Source organism: Phoca vitulina, unplaced genomic scaffold (assembly GCF_004348235.1).
Source record: "Phoca vitulina isolate PV1807 unplaced genomic scaffold, GSC_HSeal_1.0 scaffold17, whole genome shotgun sequence".
Taxonomy (NCBI): Eukaryota; Metazoa; Chordata; class Mammalia; order Carnivora; family Phocidae; genus Phoca; species Phoca vitulina.
In genome coordinates this window covers 25034108-25047134 of record NW_022589720.1, presented here as the reverse complement: position 1 = coordinate 25047134, position 13027 = coordinate 25034108, and the positions used below count along the sequence as shown (strand labels likewise).

The 13027-nt window shown below is 38.9% G+C and overlaps 1 protein-coding gene across 1 annotated transcript in view; it reads left to right on the top strand.

Annotated features, from left to right (window-relative positions):
* The window catches only part of GOLPH3 (golgi phosphoprotein 3), a 62894-nt gene extending 52987 nt beyond the window's left edge, over positions 1–9907 (top strand). Inside the window, exon 4 of the mRNA XM_032415238.1 lies at positions 8002–9907. Within this exon, the coding sequence (XP_032271129.1) occupies positions 8002–8426 (425 nt within the window). The 3' untranslated portion in view covers positions 8427–9907. The remainder of the gene's footprint in view (positions 1–8001) is intronic.
* Positions 9908–13027: the final 3120 nt, after the last annotated feature.

Genomic DNA, 13027 nt, shown 5'->3' with positions numbered 1-13027 from the left:
AGCAAATATTTTTTCAGATAAAAGTAGAAGTGCTAAAAATTTCTCACTGTCCCCTGATGGATCATTTTGTACTTTTTCTGGAGATCACCTAAGCAGTCTTTGGGTCATGCTCATGTTGGCCCATTACCACTTCTGGTCGGGCAAATTGGAATTTGTAGTTATGTTCTCAACCGGCTAAAAGCAGGGTTTTTCTAAGTTGTAGTTAATTTTTTTGGCAGGTATAGGTCAGAGTGGTGGTCTTTTATGGAATGTGGTTGGGTCTTGCGTTAACGTTATTGATACCCATTTTGGTAGCACTCAGCACTGTGGAGATGTTCTCAGGGCCCTCTGTCGGTCGGCGATCTCTGTACAAGCGTACGTCGGATGTGCTAATAGCACGTTGGGATTTGATTTACTAATCTGTCTTAGACAACCAGATTTCCTTTGACGGTTTATGTATCTGTCACGCAAGTATGGCATGCAGGAAGGTTGACTCTCAGCGTATAAGGTGGCTGTAACTGGTCCAGTACTTGATATAAATGCTAATTGAACCAAGTTGGGTTGGTTCTCTGTTTGAAGAGCAGAAAGATGGCACAAGTCTATAAGATTTTCTCAGAAGTATTTAAATGCACTTAAGAGTTTGTGAAACAAAATCTTTGTCAAAAGTTATCTCATGCTCCCCTATACTGGGTAGGCTATGTTAAGCTGTGGAAACAGGCAACCCCAAAGCCTCAGAAGCCTTAGGACTTCTCACTCATGCTGTGAGTCCGTCACAGGCCACTTTGTTCTCAGTAAATGATTCTGAGTGTCCATTTGGATTGGCAATTTGGGTGAACTGCGAGGCTAATTGCTTAGAACAGTTTTTTTAAAAAAAGCAATATCCTGTGAAGTTTGGGATGGCCATCAGTGCTCGAGTATCACTGTAGCACCTTAGTCATGTGTTCTGACACACATTAGGAATGACCTGTCATTTTAGCCTAAAAGTGGGGAATTCAGAGTGAGAGAAGGAGAAAAAAAGCACATTTCTTTTAAATTAAGAAAGCATCTACTTCCCGCCTAATGAAAGTACTGATAGCTTGGTTGATTTTTCTTAAAAAAGCATTTTTTTTTTTTTTTGGGTAAAACGTAACACTTACCACTTTGACTTTTTAAATGTTCACTTTTGCAGCCAGCTTGTTAAATTTTAAATTCTTAAAATGTTGCTCCCAGGTAATGATTAATACCAGATACCGGTTACAGCAGCTTTACTGACATAGGTGCTGTAAGACTTGAAGTCCTTCCTCTACTGAAAGCATCCATCTTAAAGTCCACTTGGGGAACAGTTGTGTATTTCTTTTTTTTCTTTTAAGATTTTATTTATTTGTCAGAGAGAGACACAGCGAGAGAGGGAACACAAGCAGCGGCAGGCAGAGGGAGAAGCAGACTCCCCATCGAGCAGGGAGCCCGATGCGGGACTCGATGCCAGGACCCTGGGATCATGACCTGAGCCGAAGGCAGATGCTTAACGACTGAGCCACCCAGGTGTCCCAACAGTTGTGTATTTCTAATAATTTGATAACAGATTAGGGTTTAACAATATGGTTCTCTGAAAGTACAGTAGCTCAGAGAAAAGAGAAATCCTTGGGAGCTTTAGTCGTTGGAAGAGGAAGCAGAACTTGGATTAGACGTTTGAAGGGTAAGAATGAGAGGAGATGGAAGGAAGTGCTCTTGTTCAGAGGGGCTAGAGAGAGTGGTAAAATTGGTGGGCCTGTCTGTCCTCATGCAGCTAAGTCTGGGATTGCTACTCACTTGTCAGGACTGTGGTCCTGTGCTGTACTGTTGGTGGATATGTGCAGAGGAGGCGAGAGTCTCTGCAGAAGAGAGCATGTTGGTCTGGTGGTTACCTGTGGGGCGGAGAAGATGCATGGGGGTGCGTGAGGTCTGACAGAGGGTTCTTTTTTACTTGAGGTGGCGGTGCCCAGGGGTTCATATTACTGTTATTTACACCGTACATTTGTACATGTTAAAACTACCAGTATATTTTAAGCATTTATATATCTCATTAATTTAAAAAATAATAAATATACATATATTTGAGGCAAAGACTACTTACTGTTTTTTTTTTTCTTACCATACTTACTGTTTTTAATTTTTGACTTTCTGAAATCTTGACATGTAGTTGATCAGTTTGGTCACAAGGAGTCATTAGACTGCGAAATTTATGAACAAAGCTGCTTTTGGTTTTGTAACACATGTCAAGGAATATCGAAGTTTTTTTGCAGCAAAATCATTAAGGTACCTCTCAGTATGTCATTTTCACTGAAATAATTGTTGGGCAGTGGATGTAAATAACCTTTTCTTCTGTGTATGTACTTCTCACCATTTCCTTTACAAAAAAGTGAACTACAGATACATTCTATACATTTTTTTTTTTTTTTTAAAGATTTTATTTATTTGACAGAGAGAGAGTGAGAGAGGGAACACAAGCAGGGGGAGTGGGAGAGGGAGAAGCAGGCTTCCCGCCGAGCAGGGAGCCCGATGCGGGGCTTGATCCCAGGACCCTGGGATCATGACCTGAGCTGAAGGCAGACGCTTAATGACTGAGCCACCCAGTTTTAATTTGCTTGTACAACTTATAAAATCTTTTCACACTGTGAATAATTTAGGAGCTGATGAATAACAATATGGATCACAGTAACATCTTTTAATCTTAGAGTTTTAAACACTTAAGTAATCATGCATTTATTACAAAGTATTTAAAAGGTATCTGATATTCTGCTTAAATTGAAGCAGCTAAATCTTTAGTAGCTGTGATAGTTTAAACATTTATTGTATATTCACTCATCCAGCTACCCGCCCATCCCAATTCATACTGGTGTCTTAAGTGTGCTAATTTCAGGGGTGACTTTATTCTTTTGATTTAGCTTAATTATTATTTTTTTTATTATTTTTATTTTTATTATTATTTTTTAAAGATTTTATTTATTTGACAGAGAGATAGAGAGAACAAGTAGGCAGAGAGGCAGGCAGAGGGAGAGGGAGAAGCAGGCTCCCCGCTGAGCAGGGAGCCCAATGTGGGGCTCGATCCCAGGACCCTGGGATCATGACCTGAGCCGAAGGCAGCCGCTTAACCGACTGAGCCACCCAGGCACCCCTATTTTTTTAAAACAAAAGGCAGAAATGTTAGGATGCCAAGATACTTTCACCACTCAGTTATTTCATTGTACCTTTTTTTTAGGGTGCCAAGAATAGTATTAAACAACATTTGCATTTTACCCACACTGTTTCAGCCTTCTGCATATGAGATTTCTTCATTTTTTCAAATATCTGAGGAGGTCTGAATAACATTTGTACTGGAGTGAGCAGGCGAGATTTTCCCCCTTTGAGGGAGTTACTGCAAAGGGAGATGATGTCTGAGCCCCTTTTTATTACTTCCTTTGGGGCAGAAACTATAGCCCATAAGAAGGTCCACTCATAAATGGAACACCTTATTTGAAGGTGGGCCTGTGTTTAGGCTCTTCTCATTTTTAGTAGCAACACTAAATTGTACCATATTTTGGAATTGAGAAATTTCTCATAGGAACTTTGTAACTATTATTTTGTTCCATTGGTTGTAATATATAAGATTTAATTGTGAATAAAGTAGGTAAACCTTAGTATGACTTCAGCACAATAAACAGTAAGTTATAAATTGCTAATCCCATTCATTTCCCATGAGAAAAGGAACTCATTGTATAGCAGCATTAGAGGGATTTTGTGTTTTTAGGTCTGCAAAGAGATGCTTAACTGTGGACTTCTCAGAATAATCCTGATCCTCCCCCCTCCCCCATTTTTTGAACTAGATAGCCAAGATATTCTCTGAGGCATGCAATACCCTTCTGTTTGATTAGTGAGTTGCCAGGGAAAAGTACTACTTTGATAATTGACAAATTATTATAAGCACAGTCAGTTAATTTTAAAGTTGAACTATTATTTATGGACTTCTACATAAATTTGGCTATTGGTTATTTTATGTTTATTTTAATTTCCAAAAGTCAGAAGAAGGTCAGAAAACACAACCTAGCCAATTCTAGCCTAGTGTATTAGGCTGCCTACCACAAGCCAGTGATATTAGAAAGCACAAACCCCAAACTGTCTGGTGAAAGGTACAGCAGGCAGGCACTTGTTGGGGAGATAATGGCTTGGTACAAACTTAAAAAGTGGAAATTGTAGCACCTGTGAAAGATGTGTGACTCCATTCCAGGGCTCATTATATTCTGCATATAATTGCTGCCTATCCACTCTATTGTTTCTTTTGCCTGTAATGCAGGCTCCTCTTTTCTTTCTTTCTTTTCCTTCGTTTCTTCCTTTCTTCCTTCCTTCCTTCCTTCCTTCCTTCCTTCCTTCCTTCCTTCCTTCCTTCCTTCCTTCCTTCCTATTTATTTGAGGGAGAGAGTGAGAGTGCGAGGGGGGAGGAGGGGCAGAGGGAGAAGCAGACTCCCCAGTTGAGCAGGGAGCCTGACGCCTTGGGGCTTGATCCCAGGACCCTGAGATCATGACCTGAGCTGAAGGTGGGCACTTAACCTGCTGAGCCACTGAGGCGCCCCTCCGCTTTCTTTCATAGGATGTTGATTCCTGAGGGACTTCAAGATTTAGTTTGACAGTTCTTTCTCCTGTAACTCCATGGAAATGCCCCTACATCAAACCCAGATAATTTCTTACTCCCTCTGGGCTCCTTGTTACACAGTTTTTATGATCCTACACATCTTATTCTTGCCAGGATAATTATATTATGGGTGTTTCTTTTATGTTTGTGTTCTTAGTACCTAATATATTTTAGGCATTTAAGTCTTTCTGTCAGAGTGCTGATTCTGCACATAATAGCTAACATTTGTTGAGTGTTAACTGTGTACCAGGCTCTGTTCTAAGAACTTGATATGTCTTTAGCTCATTTAATCCTCCCTGATGAGGTGGGTAGAGTTGTTATCTTGACTTTACAGATGAGGAAACAGAGGAATGGAGAAGTTAAGAAACCTTTCCCAGGGTTGCACAGCTAGAAAATGACCAAGTTGGAATTCAAATCTAACCAGTCTGGCTCCGGAGCTTGCCTGTTATAACCGGTTATGTGATAATGCTTCATCAAGTAACTTTTAATCATTTCTTAACATTAAATGTAGGTATAGGCTTGTTTAACACTAGAAATTGCAATAAGTAGAATTTTATTTATTATTGAGTTACATTTTTCTTTTTTATGATTAGGTTTTTTTTTTTTTTTAAAGATTTTATTTATTTATTTGAGAGAGAGAGAGAATGAGAGAGAGCACATGAGAGGGGGGAGGGTCAGAGGGAGAAGCAGACTCCCCGCCGAGCAGGGAGCCCGATGCAGGACTTGATCCAGGGACTCCAGGATCATGACCCGAGCCGAAGGCAGCCGCTTAACCAACTGAGCCACCCAGGCACCCCTTATGATTAGGTTTTAAAATCTAATAGGGCCCCAAATATATTTCTTTTCCTTTTTAAGGTTACCAAGGAAATTGAGTGCAATGATCATTTTTCTTTTGTGGATGCTGATTTGCTAGGGTTTTTATGGAAAATATTATTATTACTGTTTAATGCAGGAAGTGACTTCAATTTACTAATAATTCATGGTACCAGCCTTTCATTATTTGACAGTTTTCTTTCAAGTCCCTAGTTTTACAGAGTGAATCACAAAATGCAAAATGGCACTTCCAGATCATTTTTTTTTTTTTTTTTTAAGATTTATTTATTTATTTGACAGAGAGACACACAGCGAGAGAGGGAACACAAGCAGGGCGGGTGGGAGAGGGAGAAGCAGACTCCCCACTGAGCAGGGAGCCCGACTCGGGGCTTGATCCCAGGACCCTGGGATCATGACCTGAGCTGAAGGCAGACATTTATGACTGAGCCACTCAGGTGCCCCCCAGATCATTTATTCTTTAAAAAAAGCTGTTATTTTCTCTTCATTGCAGTCATGTTTTCCTTTAAATTATTTAGATGTTTATAATAGCTGTTTTAAAATCTTTGCTAATTCCCTCAAATGTGTCATTTCTGGGTCATGTCTGATTTGGTTCACTCTTGCTGTTGAATTTTTCCCCCCTTGGTTTGGGTCACAATTTACAGGGCTACTAATTTTTATTCGTTGCTGAACATTGTGTGTGCTATGTTGTTGAGTGCTGGATTCTGTTGTTTTTCTTTAAAGAGTGTTGAAATTTGTTTTGGTAGGCAATTAAGTTACTTGTGGATCACTTTGTTTTTAAGCTTTATTAGGCCAGGTCTAGAACAGTCTTTTCTCAAGGACTAGTTTAGGCCTACTATTAAGGTGTGATCCTTCTGGAGTCCCTTCTGAATGTCCTGGGTGTTCAGTGAGATCTTTCTACTCAGTCTGCTTGGCACTCAAATTTGCCCCAGCCCCATGTGAACCCTTAGAATTGTTCAGCTTACAGCTTTCGGGTAGTTTTTCTTTGTCTAGCTTTGCAGAGTTTCTCACCTTAACTTGTGTGGCTTTGTTTTCAGGCATACTCGGAGGAACACCACACGGATATTTAGAGCTCTTGTTCTTCATAGCTCCCTCTTCCAGTACTCTGCCTTTGTATTTCAGCTGCCTTAGCTTCCTGGAACTCTGTCTCTACCTTTTTAAATTTTTAAATTTAAATAAAAAAATTTTATTTCTGCCTGTTTAAACACAGTGTTACTCCTTTGCTCTGTTTGAGGTCTTCTCTCCTGCTTTGCTGACTGGGATGCACCTTTAGATAGTAAGCTTGGGTAGTAGTATGGCTCACTTAGGTTTCACTCAAGGGTCACCACTCAGGACTGCCTTTTGACTAGCACTGGAAAACAGTTGTTTCATATATTTTATCCGGGTTTCTATTTGTGTAAGGTCAGAGGGTCTAATTGTTTAAGTCCAGGACTGATTACTCTTACCATATCCCCATATTCCTTAGTGTTAAGTCATATGGTAAAATACTCTTTTTATGGCCAACTGAATAGTAATATATTTCAAGATAGCATTGTTCACTAGAACTTTCTATGATGATGGAAATGTTCTATTTCTGTGCTGTCCAATCAGTAGACACTAGCCATACATGGCTGTTGAGCATTTTGGAACATGGCTAGTACAACTGAGGAACTGAATTTCTTATTAATTTAAATTTCTTAGTGGTTAGTGGTTAGACAATATAGTTTTCTCTCAGTATTGTAAAATTTCAGCCTTACAGCTTTTGCATATAATGAAAGTGTCTGTGGTTGATCTTTAACGTGTTCCAGTTTAGAGAATTGCTATAGTATTTTTTTCAAATTAAAAAAAAAATACATATTCTTTGGAGATCATTTGGAAAATACAGAAAGTACAAAAAAGAAAATTTGTCACACATACTCCCAAAGAAAACCAAGGTTAATATTTTTATATATTCCTTTCTAGTCTTCTATAGAAAAAAAAATTATCTTGGTGAAAATTGTTTGGTTTTATTTTAAATATTTCTGTTTTGAGAGGAAATGTGCATAGGTGACAAAATTAAAATGGTGAAATGTTTTGCCCTTCTAGAATTAGCTTTATATTATTTGTCATCAAAGAATAGATTGTCTAAATAGGCTTTCCTAGCTTTGTAGGCCAGGTATATGGTAGCAGTTTCTGGAATAGCATATTAATCAGGAAACTTTTTTTTTTCTTTTGTTTATTTGTCACACATTGGTGTTTTGGTAGAAAAAAACCTACTGCTGTGGTTGCTTTTTGACAACAGCTGGAGAGAGGAAAATATATTTAATATTTAGCTCATTTTCACATTAGGATAACTGGTTTGAAGACTGCTTTCAGTTTGGTCCTTTAAGTAACTGTTGAGCCTGAAAATGTGCCAGGTGCTTAGAATCCAAAGGCCTGGCCCTCAAGGGGTTCATGGTTTAGTTGGCAAGAAAAATAGTTGGATTTTTTTCTGTTTCTTTAGAGGGGGGAAAAAACCCCAAATTTTATTGTTTATTTTAATAGTACATTTTATAAAAATAGCAGAGATAATACCGAATCATTTCTAACTTCTGAAATCTTTTGCTTAGGTGAGACCTGGAATCCATTAAAATTGCATTATCAGTTAAGAAATGTGCGGGAACGGTTAGCTAAAAACCTGGTGGAGAAGGGTGTGTTGACAACAGAGAAACAGAACTTCCTACTTTTTGACATGACAACACATCCCCTCACCAACAACAATATTAAGCAGCGCCTCATCAAGAAGGTACAGGAAGCTGTTCTTGACAAATGGGTGAATGACCCTCACCGCATGGACAAGCGCTTGCTGGCCCTCATTTACCTAGCGCACGCCTCCGATGTCCTGGAGAATGCTTTCGCTCCCCTTCTGGACGAGCAGTATGATTTAGCCACCAAGAGAGTGCGGCAGCTCCTTGACTTAGATCCTGAAGTGGAATGTCTGAAGGCCAACACCAATGAGGTCCTGTGGGCAGTGGTGGCCGCGTTCACCAAGTGACGGCTAAGAATGAAGTTCCTTTCTCTCACGTAAACCAGTAGTTTTTCTTCTATTGACTTCTGGTTTTCGGCGATTTGTACTTTCCACACTATAATTGGCTTTTGTTTTATGAAATGGTGGATGGCTTTTTCTTTTTTGTATGTATGCAGGATTCTGCTGGTACGAGAGGCCTTCCTCTTTCTGTTTTAAAAAAAAGTTTTACTGCCATATTGGCAATCCATTCCTTGTTGCCATTCTCACTGTTAACCTGTTTCGGGTTGCTGGGATGCTTTGACTTTCAAAGTAATCCCAGTCTCCTCACGTGCACATCTTTTGGATTACCTCAGCTTGAGTTTTTCCCACATGTGCATGTATATCTAGCATTCTGCCTACGGTTCAGACAGAAGTCACAAAAAGGCCTTTAACTCACCAAAGGTAAATATCTGTATCTATTAGGACATTTTATACATAGACCTCAGTTGAGATGTGTACTTAGCAAATTATTTTTAAATTGAAACAACACAGTAAATAATATAAAATGCCCCTTGGATTTTGTTTCCCATGTAAATCTATTGTATTATTACACTTGTTGTAATTTTAACTATTAAATCATAAAGGTCCAGTTGTTTCACAAAGCCAGTTTGGGATGGGCTGCATTCCAGTTATGCTGTGTATATAGTTTGAATTAAATACACATTGCCCCTTCTGGCCACGCCTGCCTCCATCTTAGTATTTTGCAAGATTTAATTAGTTGTACACCTGGTGCCCCTCATTTGCTTCAGTCAATATTATTTGATGACAAAACAGACCTCTCATCACTGAAGGAAAGAGAAAAGATGTGTCTGATTGGTCCCAAGAGTTCTTGAGCTGTGCGATTCATGGTACTCTTTGCCTATGCATCTCCTTTTGGAATTGTTTTTGGTCTTAACTGTTTTTTATCATTTCTGTAGGGAAGAGGCTTGTGACCAGTACTAATCTTGAGTACAGTTTTTTCTTTTTCTGTCCACAGGTAAATTAATGTATGCTCTTAAATGTCATTTATCTACTCACACTTTCTTAGGGGGAAAAAAAATCAAATGTCAATTTTAGCAGATGTTGCATGTAAATTGTTAGCAAGTAATGACTACAACTCAGATGATTAAGAATTTTGTAACAGAAAGCTCTGCTATGTTTTAATTTTTATATACAATTATGATTAGCACATTGTAAGAATATAAACCTTTGCTTTTTAAAGTTTATTTTTACTATTTCTTTATCACTGTTTATGGTATCAGCATTGGTTTCATAATGTAAATACTATATATTGAACAAATTAAATGTCAAAATTTTTATTACCATAGTTCATGTTAATAGTGGGGCTTTCAGGTGTTTAGAGATTTTTTGGTTAACATTCAATGCAAAAGTACTAGATGGTGTATAACTTTAGAGTGGAATTTTAAGGGATTCCTTAATATGTATACTATCTTTTTATCTGAAGTAATAAATAAACTATGATCTTGAAAGTGCCTGAATCAGAGCAAGCATGTCATTTGTATTTTTGTATTCTACCATAGTTTTCTTACTTAATTTTTACTTAGTATATACATGTGGTAGTATTTCAAAATAGCGCAGGGGCTAGCAAACTTTTTCTTGTAGGACTGGATAGTAAGTACTTGGGCTTTGTGAGCCGTATGTGATAGCACACCTGCTCAGCTCTGTTGAATGAGAGTGTCGTAGACAGTACAGATCAGTGGGTGAGGCTGTGCTCCAGACAAAAACAGCTGGCTACTGGTAATAGTTTTCCAGGCTCTTTTTCTTTTTTAATGAACATACAAAGTATTGTTTCAGGGGTACAGGTCTGTGATTCATCAGTCTTACACAATTCACAGCACTCACCATAGCACATACCCTCCCCAGTGTCCATCACCCAGTTACCCCATCCCTCCCACCCCCCACCACTCCAGCAACCCTCTGTTTTCTGAGATTAAGAGTTTCTTATGGTTTGTCTCCCTCTCTGGTTTCATCTTGTTTCATTTTTCCTTCCCTTCCCCTATGATCCTCTGTCTTGTTTCTCAAATTCCACATATCAGTGAGATCATATGATACTTGTCTTTCTCTGATTGACTTCTTCACTTAGCATAATACCCTCTAGTTCCATCCACGTCGTTGTAAATGGCAAGATTTCATTTTTTGGTGGCTGCATAATATTCCATTGTATATATATATATACCATATCTTCTTTAATCCATTCATCTGTTGATGGACATCTAGGCTTTTTCCATAGTTTGGCTATTGTGGACATTGCTGCTATAAACACTGGGGTGCACGTGCCCCTTCGGATCACTACATTTGTATCTTTGGGGTAAATACCCAGTAGTGCCATTGCTGGGTCGTAGGGTAGCTATATTTTCAACTTTTCCAGAGTGGCTGCACCAGCTTGCATTCCCACCAACAGTGTAGGAGGGTTCCCCTTTCTCCGCATCCTCGCCAACATCTGTCGTTTCCTGACTTACTAATTTTAGCCATTCTGACTTGTGTGAGGTGGTATCTCATTGAGGTTTTGATTTGTATTTCCCTGATGCCGAGTGATGTTGAGCACTTTTTCATGTGTCTGTTGGCCATTTGGATGTCTTCTTTGCAGAAATGTCTGTTCATGTCTTTTTCCCATTTCTTGATTGGATTATTTGTTTTTTTGGGTGTTGAGTTTGATAAGTTCTTTATAGATTTTGGATACTAGCCCTTTATCTGATACGTCATTTGCGAATAAGCTTATTTTTTTTCGTGATCTCTATATCCAATATGGGGCTTGAACTCAGGACCCTGAGATCGAGTTGCAGCCTCTTCCAGCTGAGCCAGCCAGGTGCCCCCTTGCCAGCCTTTGTTTTTAATACATGGAAAAAGTCAGATTTTCTATCTTTTAAAATAACCTCCTTTACCTCCAAAAATGACACTACTGGTGGAAATTAAGTATGGAAACTGTTAATTTATTATTTCTTTTCATAAAGTGACTACTCAACTGATAACTGATTTTATCCTGGAATTTCTTTTCAGGTGAAGATTTACTGTTTTTCCCTTGAAAAGATTTTAGAAGTGAGGTAATGGATGTTTTTCTAAAGTATTCTTCACTTCATCACCATCATCTCTATTCTCAAGCAAGGGGGAAAGGGCCTTGCCCGAACTTCTGTCAGTGTTTGTTTCAGAGCCGACTGCCCGACCAGCTCCTACCTGTGAGTGGCCCCAGCTTTAGTACCTGTTTCTATAGCCAGAGGAGAGGAAAAGTAGTGTGATCTGGAGGTGGGGGGTGTTACCTAGAACTCTTTCTCCTATAAAATGCTACTGCTTACAGTCCTCTTTAAAGGAGAAATGGTAGGACCTCATGGAAATAATTGTGCTGTGTGGTAGGAGCAGTTTTTCTACAGGTTTATCCCACTTTGATCCAAGAATCAGGCAGTGAATTTTAATATAATAAAACTTACATAAAAGTCTTTTGTGTAAAAAACCTGCTTATTTTTGAATTCTTCATATATTGTTTAATTGTTGAGTGTCCCTTAAAATAACCTGATCTTTAACAATGTTCTAACCTGATCTGTAACAATGCTTCAACAGAAAGGAGAAAGGAGACTTCCTGAATGTACACTCTGTGTCTAGAAAAGTAGTCTATACCTTGTTTTGACACCCCCCAAACCCCAATTACTGTTTTCATTTAGTGAAGAATGAGCTGGGAGAGGACGATTTGCCCAATCTCACATTACCTGGTAAGTGTTTGAACTTTTAACCCCGAGCGACTGGACAGTCGTTGTGGCACTCAACTACAGTTTTTGCTTTCTTATTTTGGCACTAGGAGAGGACTTCTTTTCTCTAACAGAGATAAAAACAGAATGGCAGGCATGCAAAGAATTCTCGTGGTGGTGCAGAATTCTTCTATTATCTTGGTATAATTTCTATAAATTATCTTTTGGGGATGAAAAAGTTGGCCAATTCTGTATGTTCTTAGAAAAAAGAAACATTGTCAGATGTAGGCCAAGAAAGCACTTGACCTGCTGAAGCAGGATTGCCCAGTGGTCTCAGACACATTCCATCATTGAGTTCTTACTGTTGTTTGTGAACAGATGGATACACCTCTGAATTTGGTCAACACCCAAAGGAAAGTGAAAGGGGCTGGTATTTGGTTCAGTGGCAATCTAGGACCAATAAGTAATGACATTCAGCCTGATGATAAGGGCCCATGACTGCCAGACGTGGCTATTCTTGCCCCAGGAACATGGAAACCAGTAGTCACAAGTCTGTATGAGGTATTTACTTTATGACGTTTAATCCCAACTTTATGGCCTCCATCTTGTATTAACGTATTAAATATATTTACAGATAATGTTGCTCCATTTCACTTTCATCCAGATCAAGATGACTGACAACCTGAGGTAATTTCCAATTCATTGCAGCCCACTGAGTCCCAGGACAACATCCCTGGCTTTTAACAGATTTTGCACAAATTTCCTGTATTCTTTAACAATACCAGTAAGGTAGTGGTATTAATGTCATAACCTTGCAGGCAACCTTTAAAAGAGTCTGGATGGTAACATAGTTAAATTGATATGCATACGTTCTCAGCCCAATGTTAGAATTTACTCCCGGTAGACCAGTGG